The sequence below is a fragment of the Carassius gibelio genome, chromosome B19 (assembly GCF_023724105.1).
Source record: "Carassius gibelio isolate Cgi1373 ecotype wild population from Czech Republic chromosome B19, carGib1.2-hapl.c, whole genome shotgun sequence".
NCBI lineage: Eukaryota > Metazoa > Chordata > Actinopteri > Cypriniformes > Cyprinidae > Carassius > Carassius gibelio.
The window spans coordinates 35,809,568-35,826,675 of record NC_068414.1 but is presented as its reverse complement, the minus strand read 5'-3'; the positions used below and the strand labels follow the sequence as shown (position 1 = coordinate 35,826,675).

At 36.8% G+C, this 17,108-nt stretch overlaps 3 protein-coding genes across 6 annotated transcripts in view; 1 reads left to right on the top strand and 2 right to left on the bottom strand.

The window, feature by feature from the left end:
• The window catches only part of LOC127978666 (E3 ubiquitin-protein ligase TRIM39), a 138,899-nt gene that overhangs the window by 32,972 nt on the left and 88,819 nt on the right, over positions 1-17,108 (top strand). The window lies entirely within an intron of this gene.
• LOC127978678 (glycosylated lysosomal membrane protein-like) overlaps positions 1-17,108 on the bottom strand; it is a 199,442-nt gene that overhangs the window by 141,254 nt on the left and 41,080 nt on the right. The window lies entirely within an intron of this gene.
• Positions 10,294-16,315, bottom strand: LOC127978674 (E3 ubiquitin-protein ligase TRIM39-like). The gene is made up of 8 exons (XM_052583521.1): positions 16,138-16,315; positions 15,274-15,349; positions 14,520-15,055; positions 14,335-14,424; positions 14,015-14,227; positions 13,781-13,919; positions 11,028-11,054; positions 10,294-10,907 (listed from the first exon to the last, which is right to left on the bottom strand). Exons 2-8 carry the CDS (start codon positions 15,338-15,340, stop codon positions 10,318-10,320), a joined length of 1,662 nt encoding a protein of 553 aa, XP_052439481.1. The 5' UTR covers positions 15,341-15,349; positions 16,138-16,315; the 3' UTR covers positions 10,294-10,317.

The following is a 17,108-nucleotide window of genomic DNA, read 5'->3' as shown; positions in this document are numbered from 1 at the left end:
ATAAAACGCGTTCAATGACTCTTTTGTACATGATTCTCAAACGATTCATCTGAAGATTCATCTTTCCAAACCCTTCCTTTTGCCTGAAGCTACTCTGCTCTGATTGGTCAGAAATGTGGAGTAATGATAAAGCAATGCAGTTTGTAAACCAGAGCATTGCTCCATCATTTATCAAGACTTTAAGTAATAAGAACAACCATAAGAACATTTCTAGAAAATAGCGGCTAACAGCTGATCAGAAGAACATGAGTTAGCCAGAAACCTAGTGTATACACAACACAACACACAAAACTACAGATTCGGACAAACTGACTGATTTCGTATAATGACGTCATAAAGATTTGCATACGCAGGGTAATATTTGCGGAAGTGTACATAAGACTGTAAGCGTAAATTAAATTTGCATGCGCAAGAGAAGCTTTGTAAAATTGTAAATCGCGTTTCAAGCGTAAGAAAAAATGATTTGCAGCATTTTACTGTTACTTGTGAGTGTAATTCATGTATTGTGAAACTGCAGCTTCATGCTAAAGCAAAATAAATATGATCTGCATGCTTCTGACTTCCATTTTTCCGCGCTTACACTTTTGGCACGTTTCTTTCGCCAAAAGACAGTCAAAAGCACTGCAAGCCTGTGAACGGTGATTTGCAAGCGAAAACAACAGTTTAAAGAACTGCAAAACAGATTGACTGCATAGAACCAATCTGTAAGTGTAAAAAAACAAACTGTTGCAAATGTCTAAATGAGCTGTTGTGCATGTGGGGCAAAAATTTCCCGAAATAATCCGATATGTACAGCTCCGTCTTTCTTTTCTTTGCGCTTACAATTTTGGCACGATTCTCTCACCAACTTAGATTTGCAAGCGTGAGGGGGAGGGCGGGGCCACCTTCCTCTTGTAGCCAATCAAATGAGCCTCTCGCTGACTCTTCATTTACTCTTATCTGATTGGTTCAATAAACACATCATACGCCTAGACCAAGACATTAACCAAGACATTCATCTTCATTTAGTTCAAAATAGTTCTTGCTGCAGGAATGGTACTTTTAACGTACACATACAGTAAAATAAATAAATAAAAATAGCAACTTAATTAAAACATGATATTTTATAAGTTGTGTACCATTAGGCTATGTGTTCTTACTGAATTTGAGGCTGTGTAGTTTCCTTCTCTTCCTCAACAGGCTATATGAAATATTAGTTTATTGTAATATTATATTGTTATGGATTATACTTGAAAGTCTAGTATCTGCACTAGCCTAATACATGTATAATTGTACGTATCTACTGATCCATTTTTTTAACACAAATTTGGTTCAATAATAATTGTACCAACAGAAATAATGTTTTATTTAACATGTTGTAATAAAAGGGGATTTTACAAAATATTACTAAAATATTTATTTAAATATTTATGTACATTTAACTTGTACACCATTTATCATGTGTAATACTATCGTGGTTTAGCTCTCTCTATGTATAAATATATGGCTGTGTGTTCCCTATAATGGCTGGAAACTTTGGATTCCCACACAATTAGTTACTTGAATTTGGATATATATTTAGACATTATTTAAGACATATTTATCAAAGTTTTTGCATTAGTCAAATCTGGACACAAAGCATTTTGTTACTCATTTTTGCTTCATATAGCTTGATCAGTCACATGAAAGTAATCAGTGTTAAATACCATAAACAGAAACATGGTCTGAAAAATTGACAAATTCATATTCAAGTAGCTTTATTGGCATGGTAAAAAGGTTTTACAAAGTATAGCACTCTGATATCATAGTGTTGAGCATTGTCACATAACATCATTTTGATTATAAAGTTTAACATCAGCTCAGCGGTGTACGCAGATTATGAAAGTTCAATGTAAAGCCAAATCAAATAATGTTAAAACTAGCTCACAATTAAGTATGAACACAGCTTATGAAAGGAGCATGTTTTTAATTAAGTTGTTATTTTTATTTATTTATTTTACTGTATGTGTACGTTAAAAGTACCATTCCTGCAGCAAGAACTATTTTGAACTAAATGAAGATGAATGTCTTGGTTAATGTCTTGGTCTAGGCGTATGATGTGTTTATTGAACCAATCAGATAAGAGTAAATGAAGAGTCAGCGAGAGGCTCATTTGATTGGCTACAACAGGAAGGTGGCCCCGCCCTCCCCCTCACGCTTGCAAATCTAAGTTGGTGAGAGAATCGTGCCAAAATTGTAAGCGCAAAGAAAAGAAAGACGGAGCTGTACATATCGGATTATTTCGGGAAATTTTTGCCCCACATGCACAACAGCTCATTTAGACATTTGCAACAGTTTGTTTTTTTACACTTACAGATTGGTTCTATGCAGTCAATCTGTTTTGCAGTTCTTTAAACTGTTGTTTTCGCTTGCAAATCACCGTTCACAGGCTTGCAGTGCTTTTGACTGTCTTTTGGCGAAAGAAACGTGCCAAAAGTGTAAGCGCGGAAAAATGGAAGTCAGAAGCATGCAGATCATATTTATTTTGCTTTAGCATGAAGCTGCACTTTCAAAATACATGAGTTACACTTACAAGTAACAGTAAAATGCTGCAAATCATTTTTTCTTACGCTTGAAACGCGATTTACACCTTTACAAAGCTTCTCTTGCGCATGCAAATTTAATTTACGCTTACAGTCTTATGTACACTTCCGCAAATATTACCCTGCGTATGCAAATCTTTATGACGTCATTTTACCTTCATACATTAGCAGCTCCAGATCTCTGGATTCAACACAGGACTCTCGGCGTCACATTGTGAAACGGGCTGAATCAAGGAACTGTGACCGTGTTAACTTGTGACCTCTGTTTGCAAGCCAAAATCCAATTTTACTGTTGCTATAAGTTAACAATTCCAGCCAAAGCGCTTCTAATGCTGCTAAATGATTTCATACGATCTGGAAATTACTCATCGTCAAAAATTACGAATCCCATTAATGTAAACATGCATAACAACAGCCCAAAGTTTAAGTAGCTTAGTTCCATTGGTTCATTGGCAAAACACATTCTTACAGTGGCAGGCTGCCCACATACACTTCTTGTTTTACAACATAAAAAAAATATATATCACCTGTCATCTATCCAAGACGACATTTAAAGTGTTACTAAATGGCAACAACTTTTAAAGAGTGTCAAAAACACTAGTAAAAATCAGGATTTCGAAATGGATCCATATCTGTTGGGACATTGTTCCCATGCAACCTCTCAGCCACAATGTCAAAATATGTAAATGACAAATTTCCAAAATCTTTCAATCAATGCTTCACAAGTTATTTTTCACCATCACAATCCCTTTTATTGTAAGATACAATGGATTTACAGGTACAAGGAATTTATCTTGGTGTACTAGACATTTGTCAAAAATACAAAGAAATGAATCAAAGAAATTTTAATGCTCAAATCAATCATGCTACAAAAGACAGTGTACACAGAAGTGGTTCATTTCACTGGTTCATAATCACTAAGCTCATTGGTTTGACGATGCCATTACTAAATCAATGAACTGACTTTAGCTGGAAAATTACTGTTGTTCTCCATTTTCCTGTTGACTCTGTAAAGCTGCTTTGACACAATCAGTATTGTATAAAGCACTATATAAACAAAGGTGAAAAAACAAATTCATATAACACTTCTAGAGGACTTTTCACTGATTTACCACACACACACACTTTTAAACACAAGCAGGACAAATAAAATCTTCCTCAATAGGAGGCTGACCAACACAGTTCCAGTGAAACCATAGGTCACATGTGATATTAATCTGTGCAGAATGCATGTTGCACTTTAAAGACAATGTGCCTGTGTTAAATTGTTTATCATCTATTTTGTTTAATAAAGATAATTTGAAATATTATCTATTATATTATCTAAATGCTGCTGAAAAACCTGAATAAAAACAACACATTTTTTTCACGAGCTTTAATGGTTGTAACGGAAATGGCCATTTGGGTTCAATCAAAACTTTGATGGTCTTTGCATGCAAGTCTGTAATGACAATTTTATGTAGTCAATTGTGCTTTGTGTCTAGTTGATTTAAATTCAGATGCATACAATCACAACCATTCAAGCAGAAAAATATATTGCAAAGTTATTTAAACAAAGTAAATTACACTTTACAGCAAAGTAGTGCAACCTATTATTGTTAAAGGGGGGGTGAAATGCTATTTCATGGATACTGAGTTTTTTACACTGTTAAAGAGTTGGATTCCCATGCTAAACATGGACAAAGTTTCAAAAATTAAGTTGTACGTTTGAAGGAGTATTTTTGTTCCAAAAATACTCCTTCCGGTTTGTCACAAGTTTGGGAAAGTTTTTTTCGAGTGTGGCTCTGTGTGACGTTAGATGGAGCGGAATTTCCTTATATGGGTCCTGAGCACTTCTGCCGGAAGAGCGCACACTCCCATATAGCAGAGCACTGAGAGCACAACAGACTTCACTGATCAGAGCGAGAGCGTCGCCAAATGTCACAAAAGGAGTGTGTTTTTGGTTGCCAGGGCAAGACAACCCTGCACAGATTACCAAAGAAAAAACAGCATTAAGGGACCAGTGGATGGAGTTTATTTTTACAGAGCATCAACGGAGTTGTGCAAGTGTTTGTTCCCCTGCATTTCGAAGATGCTTGTTTTACAAACAAGGCCCAGTTTGACGACGGATTTGCACATCGTTTATTTCTTAAAGATAATGTAGTCCCAACGAAAAAGGGTCACGATCGTGTGTTGGAACCACAGGCGGTGAGTAAAACTGCTTCAAATATCTCTGTGTTGTTAACTTAGCTATCGGCGCGTTAGCACATCAAGTAAACAACATGCGATGTTGTCATCAAACTGCACTTTCCACATGTACAGCTTAAAAAAAAAGAACAAAAAAAAAGACGACATAAAGTGGAACTTAGTCATTTTCCAAAACCGCTAAACAAATATATTAAGTTTCAGTACATACCACATAGAGACGCCTTTGCTGATGCTGCTCTTGTTAAATTTCAGCCTCTGGATCTGTGTCACAGCTTCCACATGCTCTCAACTCAAAAGCCTACTGGTGCTTGTGATTCTTTAGCTCCGCCCACACGTCACGCCTCTAGGCGCTCGTGTTTTTCCGGGAAAAATCGGTACAGACTATCTTTCTCTTATAAATATAATAAAAATAAAGACTTTTTGGAGTTATGAAGGATGCAGTACTACTCTATAGGTACTCAAGATTAACAGGATATTGAGTGAAAACGAGCATTTCACCCCCCCTTTAAATATTGTTCCTCAAAGTGAAATGATGCATTCTGTACATCTAGTTTTGCAGTTCATAGCCAAAAAATGTATGTGGGCAGCCTGCCACTGTAAGAATGTGTTTTGCCAATGAACCAATGGAACTAAGCTACTTAAACTTTGGGCTGTTGGGCTGTAATTTTCAGATCGTATCAAATCATTTAGCAGCATTAGAAGCGCTTTGGCTGGAATTGTTAACTTATAGCAACAGTAAAATTGGATTTTGGCTTGCAAACAGAGGTCACAAGTTAACACGGTCACAGTTCCTTGATTCAGCCCGTTTCACGATGTGACGCCGAGAGTCCTGTGTTGAATCCAGAGATCTGGAGCTGCTAATGTGAAGATTGGTGGCTCGGTGGTTCGTGAGTGTCGTCTCGCGGCGCGGCGTCTTTTAGTGCGTGTTCGAAACCCGTGCCAACACAGATTTACATTTTTTTTGTTTTTTTTTTTTTGTTTATCACACTTACTTCAACCGCAACGGGCGATCATACTTATAACTTGTTATCTCTGCAAGAATATCAAAATCATGCAATGAGCAAGTCTGCGTTTATTACACACTTAATATCACGTCAGTTTGTGCTTTCAGAATCGGCGAATCTGCTGCCGTCGTTCCAGCACATCTGCAGTGGAGACCTAAACAGGAAGTTGGTTACTTGATAACACGGTAACCAGTTAAACCGTAACACCGGATTACTGTATACTGTTATGTTGCTGTTCCGTTTCTATGATTTGCAGCTCCTGAACCCATCCATTTGTGAACTGTACATGAGACTTGACTTGTAGCTTCGGAACTATTCTGAAGTGTAAGCGCTCACAAAACAAGCAAGGTAGCCGAAGATATCTGTAATGCAAGCGTGCGGCAAAAAGTCTCCGTCGGTACTCCACTATATGTTGGGAATTTCATATGGATCCTAACCGTTAATAGAGCTGATTTTGTCCACATACCGGTCCCTGGCATCCTTATTTAGCGTATCCCTATAAATCCCACAACCTTTTTGCGATTTTGACATCTTTTTTTCTTTCTACCCAACTCTGCTCTTCTCGTTCAACTGGCTGTATGTTTACATTCGCGAAGCTGGCAACATGGCCGCCACGTCCCAGAATGCAACTTGGCGCCCAAGCAATAGAACCTGACGTGAGATTTAAAATAAATTTAAAAGAGGCTTCGAGGCAGAGGAATTTGCGTCGGTCATTTTTTGTAATTAAGTTACTCGAGTAACTCGAGGAATCGTTTCAGCCCTAATTAAAAGATTAGATGCAAAACGTTTTAGACAAGTATTACTTAAAGTTAATAAAAATGTCTGGTAAAATGCGAAAGTTTGACGAAATATTTAGAATTAAGCTAGAAAAGACACTAGAAAAGCGATATATAAATGTTAGGAATTATAAAAGCCGCACGGACCATTTATCGGATCGGACCAGTGAAAGAAGCTGCTTGAGCGAGCTGAGCTCACAGCCTCAAACACATCGGTCATGCTACAGACAGCAGACTCCGCGAGAATCGTTTGAATGAACCTGCACTTTTCTGTTATAAAAGTTCAAAACCCAGACGAAAGAAAAGCACGCAGTCGTGAGGCAATCCGCTCTTTCAGCAGAAATTTATACCAGTGCCCAAAATGTACATTTAAATTAACTAACCTTTAAGAGGGGAGCGCAAAACAGAAGCCATATTCGTATTAGTGCAACAGCACTAATTAATTGTACAGTAAAAGTGTTTTTATGTTTTATTCATCATTTACTCTGCTTGACTGAAACCTGGCTAAAACCAAATGATTATTTTGGTCTAAATGAGTCTACTCCACCAAACTACTGTTATAAGCATGAGCCCCGTCAGACTGGTCAACAATATATAGTGATATTCTCAATGTTACCCAGAAAACAGGATACAGGTTTAACTCTTTTGAAATACTTCTGCTAAATGTTACTCTGTCAGACATGCAAAAGAAATCTAATGTATCTCTTGCTCTGGCTACTGTGTATAGACCACCAGGGCCGTATACAGAATTCCTAAAAGAATTTGCAGATTTCCTCTCAGACCTTCTAGTTACAGTTGATAAGGCGCTAATCATGGGAGATTTTAATATTCACGTTGATAATGCAAATGATACATTAGGACTTTACTGACCTAATAAACTCCTTTGGAGTCAAGCAAAATGTCACCGGCCCACTCATCGTTTTAATCATACACTAGATTTAATTATATCGAATGGAATCGATCTTACTGCTATAGATATTGTACCTCAAAGTGATGATATTACAGACCATTTCCTGGTATCGTGCATGCTGCGTATAACTGATATTAACTATATGTCACAGCGATACCATCTGTGCAGAACTATTGTTCCAGCCACCAAAGAAAGATTCGCAAATAACCTGCCTGACTGCTATTTGTACCCAAAAATACACATGAATTAGACGAAATTACTGACAACATGGGCACTTTTTCTCTAATACATTAGAAGCTGTTGCCCCGATCAAATTGAAAAAAGTTAGATAAAAACGTACTGTACCATGGTATAACAGTAATACTCACTCTCTCAAGAAAGTAACTCGTAGTCTTGAACGCAAATGGAGAAAAACTAACTTAGAAGTTTTTAGAATTGCATGGAAAAACAGTATGTCCAGCTATAGACAGGCCCTAAAAACTGCTAGGGCAGAGCATATACACAAACTCATTGAAAATAACCAAAACAATCCAAGGTTTTTATTTAGCACAGTGGCTAAGTTAACAAATTACCAGACGCCACCTGATTCAAATATTCCACCAACGTTAAATAGTAATGACTTTATGAATTTCTTCACTGATAAAATAGATAACATTAGAAATACAATAGCGAATGTAGATTCTACAGCATCTAACACTTCAGTTTCATCCATCGCACCCAAAGATAACCTGCAGTGCTTTACAACCATAGGACAGGAAGAGCTAAATAAACTTATCACTGTATCTAAACCAACAACATGTTTATTAGATCCTGTACCTACTAAATTACTGAAAGAGCTGTTACCTGTAGCCGAAGAACCGCTTCTCAATATCATAAACTCGTCGTTATCTTTAGGACAAGTCCCAAAACCATTCAAGCTGGCGGTTATCAAGCCTCTTATTAAGAAACCAAAACTAGATCCTAGTGTACTGGCAAATTATAGGCCTATTTCAAATCTTCCATTTATGTCTAAAATTTTAGAAAAAGTTGTGTCTGCTCAATTGAGCACCTTCCTGCATAAAAATTATCTGTATGAAGAATTTCAGTCAGGTTTTAGGCCCCACCATAGCACAGAAACTTCACTTGTTAAAATTACAAATGACCTGCTCCTTGCGTCAGACCAAGGCTGCATCTCATTTCTAGTCTTACTTGATCTTAGTGCTGCGTTCGACACCGTAGATCATGACATACTCATAGATCGATTACAAAACTATACAGGTATTCAAGGGCAGGCTCTAAGATGGTTTAGATCCTACCTGTCTGATCGCTACCATTTTGTTTACTTAAAGGGGGAGTCATCTCATTTATCATCAGTAAAATATGGAGTGCCACAAGGATCCGTCCTAGGTCCCCTTCTAATTTCAATATACATGTTGCCCCTTGGTAATATTATTAGAAAATACGGAATTAGCTTCCACTGTTATGCTGATGATACTCAGCTAAATATCTCAACAAGACCAGATGAAACTTCCCAATTATCTAAGCTAACAGAGTGTGTTAAAAATGTAAAAGATTGGATGACAAATAATGTTCTCCAATTAAATTCGGATAAGACAGAGATACTAATTATTGGACCAAAAAACACAACACAGAATCTTGTAGATTACAATCTGCAACTAGACGGATGTACTGTTACTTCCTCTACAGTCAGAAATCTGGGTGTTATATTAGACAGCAATTTGTCTTTTGAAAATTATATTTCCAATGTTACAAAAACTGCATTCTTCCATCTTAGAAACATTGCCAAGCTACGAAACATGTAATCTGTTTCTGATGCAGAAAAGCTAGTTCATGCATTCATGACCTCTAGACTGGACTATTGTAATGCACTTCTAGGTGGTTGTCCTGCTTCGTCAATAAACAAGCTACAGGTCGTCCAAAATGCAGCAGCTAGAGTCCTTACGAGGTCAAGAAAATATGATCATATTACCCCAATTTTACATCCCGTGGTAACTAGGATTTACACAAGCTCCAGTCTGGATCCAGAACACCTGAGAAGAGATGATGCTGACCCTCAGAGGACCTCAGATGATGCTAACCCTGAATCAACAAACAGAACTAACAATTATTGCTAAATATGTGACTGAATCATATAATAACTTAATAATATTGATAGTTCATCGTCTAGCTGACTACGTCTTGTATTATTATTATTATTTTTATTTTTTCTAAAATCCTGTCAAATGTGCACAAACTACTAGACTACTAGCTACTACTAAATATTGTAAAAACATAATTTTCTGTAAAGTTGCTTTGTAACGATTTGTTTTGTAAAAAGCGCTATAAAAAGAAAAAAATTTTTTTTGATATTGTTATGCATCTATTAGAATACCCTATAATTACAGCAATTTCTCTTATGAAGCTAGATTGATTGACATATTTTTTAAATGTGTTGTTCTAAATGTGTTTATACTTACACAGCAAAAAACATTGGGTTGTTTTTTTAACCCAACCGTTGGGTTACACATATTGGGTCAATGTGTTATCTTAAAATTTGTTGGATAATTTTTTTTTCGTCGTTGGGTTATTTTTAGTTATAACCCAACTGTTGGGTTGAATATGTTTCCCGCTTCACTCCTGTTCAAATTTTAAAGGTCCAGTCAAGAGAAGTAATGTGTCTGATACTTTAATTTCTTGTTGTTTTATACTTTAACAAAGTTTTAATTCCCTTAAGTCCGTTTGTTTCCCCCAGATAATCAGATCGATTGTAAATGAATGCTATTCCTGTTTGTTCGCCAGTAGGCCTATTAATAGGCTACACTAAAAGATTTTCTGCAAAAAATGTTTAGACAAGTATTACTTAAAGTTAATAAAAATGTTAGAAAAGCCGCACGGACCATTTATCGGATCGGACCAGTTAAAGAAGCTGCTCGAGCTGAGCTCACATGTTCCTTCATGACAGGTGTGATGATCAGTGGCTCTGAGTTTTTACCTCCATAACTAAGGCCTGGGCTAAAATATGGATAGAGTTTCCCAGTGAAAGACTGAGCAGTGAAAGAGTAGATATGAGAGCTGGACTTCACATCATAAAAGGAGACCAGACCCTCCTCATAATCCACAAACACACCGACCCGCTGCGGCTTCACTCTCAGAGACAGAGGGACATGAGGATCATCAAAGGCATAATATTTATTTTCATTCATCAGCTCCACAGTCCAGTATCCATGACTGGGACTCAGTGAGATATGCCCCTTCCTGTTAATGGATTCTCTGGCCACTCCTAAATCCCATTTAATCTTTCCCTTCACCTGCACCTCAAAATAAAATCTCCCTGAGGAGAATCGCTCCTTTCCCAAGACAATTAGATATGTATCAAATCTCTCTGGTTTGTCTGGGAGTTTCTGTCTAATGTCTCCATCTCTCACTTGTTTTCCATCATCAGACAGAATTAGATTAGGATGAGCTGTATCAGGATCCAGAGTCACATCCACTGAGAAAACAGAGCAGAAGAATCACAGCTTAATGTAGATGTTTTGTGATGATGATATTTGTAATATTGAATCCAGATTTAATCAGATTGTGATGCAGTAATGAATCTAGTGCACTGTACCTGCATACTGCTGCATCCACTTCAGCTCTGTAGAGACAAAATAAAACATCAGCAAATCTTTGAGATATGTATGTGTGGAATTATAGACGAGCATTAAAACTATACTAAAATAATTTGGTAACACTCTAGAAGAAGGGTACATTAGTTCATGTTAGTTAACTATGATGATCTAAACAAGAACAATCCTTCTACAGCATTTATTAATCTTAGTTGATGTTCATTTCAACATTTACTAATGCATTATTCAGATCAAAAGTTGTGCTTGATAACATTAGATAATGCACTGTGATTTAGCATGAACTAACAATGAATAACTGTATTTGTGTCATTAACTGACCTTAACAAAGATTCATAAATACAGTAATAAATGTATTGTTCATTGTTTGTTCATGTTAATCAATACATTAAGTAACATTAACTAATGGACCATTATTCTAAAGTGTTACCAATAATTGTGTACAATTCTTGTGTATGTGTACATCATGTTTTTATCTGATCAGTGTGCTGTATGTCCTGTATGTCCTCTTCTGACTATTATTAATTCCTCATTGTCATTAGGATGTGTACCCAAAACCTTCAAACTGGCTGTTATTAAGCCTCTCATAAAAAAAACACAACGTGACCCCAAAGAACTAGTTAATTATAGACCAATCTCGAATCTCCCTTTTCTGTCCAAGATACTAGAAAAGGTGGTATCCTCACAATTATATTCCTCCTTAGAGAAAAATGGTATATGTGAGGATTTCCAGTCAGGATTTAGACCGTATCATAGTACTGAGACTGCTCTCCTTAGAGTTACAAATGATCTGCTCTTATCATCTGATCGTGGGTGTATCTCTCTATTAGTTTTATTGGATCTTAGTGCTGCGTTTGACACAATTGACCACAGCATTCTTTTGCATAGACTTGAACAGTTTGTTGGCATCAGTGGAAGTGCATTAGCATGGTTTAAATCGTACTTATATGACCGCCATCAGTTCGTAGCAGTGAATGAAGATGTATCATATCGATCACAAGTGCAGTATGGAGTACCTCAAGGCTCAGTACTAGGGCCACTACTCTTCACGCTTTATATGTTACCCTTGGGAGATATCATCAGGAAACATGGTGTTAGCTTTCACTGTTATGCTGATGATACGCAGCTCTATATTTCCTCGCAGCCCGGTGAAACACACCAATTTGAAAAACTAATGGAATGCATAGTCGATATAAAAAATTGGATGACGAGTAATTTCTTACTGCTAAATTCAGAAAAAACAGAGGTGTTAATTATAGGGCCTAAAAACTCTGCTTGTAATAACCTAGAACACTGTCTAAGACTTGATGGTTGCTCTGTTAATTCTTCGTCATCAGTTAGGAACCTAGGTGTGCTACTTGATCGCAATCTTTCCTTAGAAAGCCACGTTTCTAGCATTTGTAAAACTGCATTTTTCCATCTCAAAAATATATCTAAATTACGACCTATGCTCTCAATGTCAAATGCAGAAATGTTAATCCATGCATTTATGACTTCAAGGTTAGACTATTGTAATGCTTTATTGGGTGGTTGCTCTGCACGCTTAGTAAACAAACTGCAGCTAGTCCAAAATGCAGCAGCAAGAGTTCTTACTAGAACCAGGAAGTATGACCATATTAGCCCGGTCCTGTCCACACTGCACTGGCTCCCTATCAAACATCGTATAGATTTTAAAATATTGCTTATTACTTATAAAGCCCTGAATGGTTTAGCACCTCAGTATTTGAATGAGCTCCTTTTACATTATACTCCTCTACGTCCGCTACGTTCTCAAAACTCAGGCAATTTGATAATACCTAGAATATCAAAATCAACTACGGGCGGCAGATCCTTTTCCTATTTGGCTCCTAAACTCTGGAATAACCTACCTAACATTGTTCGGGAGGCAGACACACTCTTGCAGTTTAAATCTAGATTAAAGACCCATCTCTTTAACCTGGCATACACATAACATACTAATATGCTTTTAATATCCAAATCCGTTAAAGGATTTTTAGGCTGCATTAATTAGGTAAACCGGATCCGGAAAAACTTAACATAACACCGTACTTGCTACATCATTAGAAGAATGGCATCTACGCTAATATTAGTCTGTTTCTCTCTTGTTCCTAGGTCACCGTGGCCACCAGATCCAGTTTGTGTCCAGATCAGAGGGTCACTGCAGTCACCCGGATCCAGTACGTATCCAGACCAGATGGTGGATCAGCACCTAGAAAGGACCTCTACTGCCCTGAAAGACAGCGGAGACCAGGACAACTAGAGCCCCAGATACAGATCCCCTGTAAAGACCTTGTCTCAGAGGAGCACCAGGACAAGACCACGGGAAACAGATAATTCTTCTGCACAATCTGACTTTGCTGCAGCCTGGAATTGAACTACTGGTTTCGTCTGTTCAGAGGAGAACTGGCCCCCCAACTGAGCCTGGTTTCTCCCAAGGTTTTTTTCTCCATTCTGTCACCGATGGAGTTTGGGTTCCTTGCCGCTGTCGCCTCTGGCTTGCTTAGTTGGGGTCACTTCATCTACAGCGATATCATTGACTTGATTGCAAATAAATGCAGACACTATTTAAACTGAACAGAGATGACATCACTGAATTCAATGATGAACTGTCTTTAACTATCATTTTGCATTATTGACACACTGTTTTCCTAATGAATGTTGTTCAGTTGCTTTGACGCAATGTATTTTGTTTAAAGCACTATATAAATAAAGGTGATTGATTGATGTATAGATGTACTTGTTTGATCAAGTTTCTCATCTATAGTGTCCTTCAGTTGAGTCAGATTTCTCCTCAGAGTCTCCAGATTCTCATGAGTCTTCACACTGATCTCAGGCCAGTTCCTGCTGTTTCTGAGGCTGCTCAGAGATGAGTAAATCTACAGCAGGAGAGAGGAGAAATGCTTCAGCACGAGGAGTGTTATAGACAGTGTCATATACTGCATTATCACTGATCAGAGAGATGTTCACTTACCTGTATGACATCTTCAGTGTGTGAAAGCTGCTGCAGTTTAATGTTTCTCATCTTTAGCTCAGTGATCTCCTGCTCCAGCTCTTCAATCAGCTCTTTCTTCTGTTTCTCTGCTGCTTTCTGCTTCTCCTCAATCATCTCCAGCTGTTCAGTCTGATGTCTCTCAATCGAGCGGATGAGCTCGATACAAGCTGTTTTATCCTTCTGTGTGCTTCTCTGCTCAACCAGATCAATCAACAAATTATTAGTGTTGTTGTCTGCATGATGCACAGTTCATATTACTGACATTAATTATATCGTAGCAACCACTAACAAGCACTCACATGTCTGACTTCTGCTGAGTGTTTGATGTCTTGAATCTTCTTGATTCTGTCCTGGATCATCTGCTGTGTGTCTTGGATCATCAACTCGGTCTATAAACAGAAAATGTAATTGATATAATGACATGAGTGTGAGTAATGACCATTTAAATTCATAAGTGAACTTTTTTATTATGAATAGTCTTTACCTCTTCTAAAGACACAGTGTTGTGGTTCTTGTGATCTCCATCAGTACAGGACAGACAGACGATGGTCTGATCATCTCTACAGAACAGATCCAGAGGTCTCTCGTGTTTCTGACATATATAGTCCTCCAGATTACTCACAGGATCCATCAGTTTGTGTTTCTTCAAACGTGTCACTCTCAAATGAGGCTCCAGGTGAGTTTCACAGTAAGAGCTCTGACACACCAGACACGACTTCAGCGCTTTCAGCTTTCTTTCCTCACAGAAGTCACACACAACTTCAGTTGTTTTCTCAGGAGGTTTCTTTTTATAGGGATCAGCAATCTCTCGGAGTGTGGTATTAATCTTGAGATCAGGTCTTTGCTTGAATGTGTATTTACAGTATGGACAGCTGTAGATCTGGCTGTTGTCCCAGTGTTCATTCAGACAGATCTTGCAGAAGTTGTGTCCACATGGAGTCGAGACTGGATCAGTGAACACTTTCAGACACACAGAGCACTGAAGCTTCTCAGACAGTGGACCACTGAAGGATGACATTGCTGGAAAAAAAGAGAAAAGTGAAAAAAAGTGATGAAGAGTTTCTAATCATCTTAAAGTAACTTTGAACAAATTTAAAAATGCAAGAGTTCATCTGGTCATTGCAAAATAAACTTTAAGTTAATCAGTAATACAAAGCACCAGAACTGTACATTCCTGAACTGTATTTCCAATATTACTGTATAAGAAGAGCAAGTCATTATTTTCTGCGTTGACATACATGGAGGGTCATCTATACTCGTCCTCCTGGTTTTTCCTGGTTCATTTGATGGTGAAGATTCTGCCATTGCTTTTCCCTTTAAAAAACAAACATTTTATTTCAGAATATAAAATAATGCTCAATGAACTGATAAAAAAACACCCATTTGCTATATTTGAATGTATATGGGATCACTGTGGTTTAACTGAGATCTTATATCTCACAGGTCAGAGTTTGGTTTACTTATTAATGTATTGTAGAAAATATATTTTTTGTAAAGGTGCTTTGCAATGATTTGTATCGTGGAAAGTGCTATACAAATAAACTTGAATTGAACTTATTCTTAATATGATTATTATTTTACATTAGATATTTTCAAAGAAGATACAGTCCTTTCATTCTTGTTAACAACTATTCACTCCTCTCTGAAAGAAAGTGACATTCAAGTTAAGTTTTTACATAAAATTGCTCAAATCTCATGTAAACATTAATAGCAAGGGAAACCATTAACACAGTACAACTCATAAATCTGAACTATGACCTTCTGTTTACATTAAAGAAAGTACAAGTAATATATTTTACAACAAAAATATATCTATTATATGGTCAAGAGTCATTTTCATATTGTTTATTATAAACATAAACTATAGTGTAGCAGGCCTGTGTTATTCTTTCTGCAGCTCATTGTTTCTTTAATCTTAATCTCAATCTTAACGTCACATGCTGTTATACTAATCAAATGACAAACTTTAAATCCAATTCTGGCACAATTTTAATGCAGTAAACAACTACTGGAGTGTTTGACGTGAACTTATTCCATTAAACCAGACCACTTCCATTAAAAACCTCTTGAGGACGATCTCTCGTATATTTTGTATCACTTACCTGTGAGTATAAGATGTGATCACACGGATCTTAAAACAGCTCAATTTATATTCTGTTGTTTTGGTTGATCGTTGCAATTGTTTTAAGTTAGTTTCACGTTCTTTGAACTCCAGTGACGTCAGAGCTCTTACTGTACTTTATTTGATGGCAAATAAAAGAGCTTCAACACAGCCGTCGTCTGTATTGAGAGTGAGGAGTCACATGCCGATTTGGGTTGATTTGGGAGGGGTCTGAGCCGGTGTTGTGAAATATTCGGTTTCTGAGATTTTCGGTGACGCTGGGCGGAGCATACGTGAATATTCATGACTTTCCTGTTTCGCGTTAAAGTGACTCTGAAAATATTAGTACGTTGTCACTGAAACATAAACTATTTAAAAAAAAGGTATGTTTTAGCGTAGAATTACATTATGCTTAGTTTATTGTTGTTTTTAATAATATTCATAATATGATTGTGTCATGGTTAGTGGATTTTCGTAATGATTTACCTGAACTATACGCTCCAAATGAGCCTACAATGAAGCAGTTTCATAATATTCTTATTTGACATAAAATGTGTCGTTTAATAACTTGCCAAAATGTATCTGTTGTGCCATAATAAAATGTATGATGATTATTCTGTGTCATTCCTAATCGTTTACTCAGTCATTCAAAAAAATGTTTTTAATAACAAAAGTGAAAGCTGGATGTTTTTTTTTTTTTTTTTTAATGCACATATGAACTGGAATATAAACATATATCTTTATTTATTTACCCCAAAATTTAGAAATTTAGTAGATAAAATACACTATATAATTAAAATAAAATGTCTTTAATCATAAACTGCATTGTGGTGCACTTGAAAATCATTTTGACTCAAATGTGTATTGGTCAAGTTTTGAAATCCACAACCTTGCAGTACTTTAACAATGTTTTGCTTATTTTCTAAAAACTTATAACAATTACAATGTTTTGTGTCAGGGTTACTGAGGGAG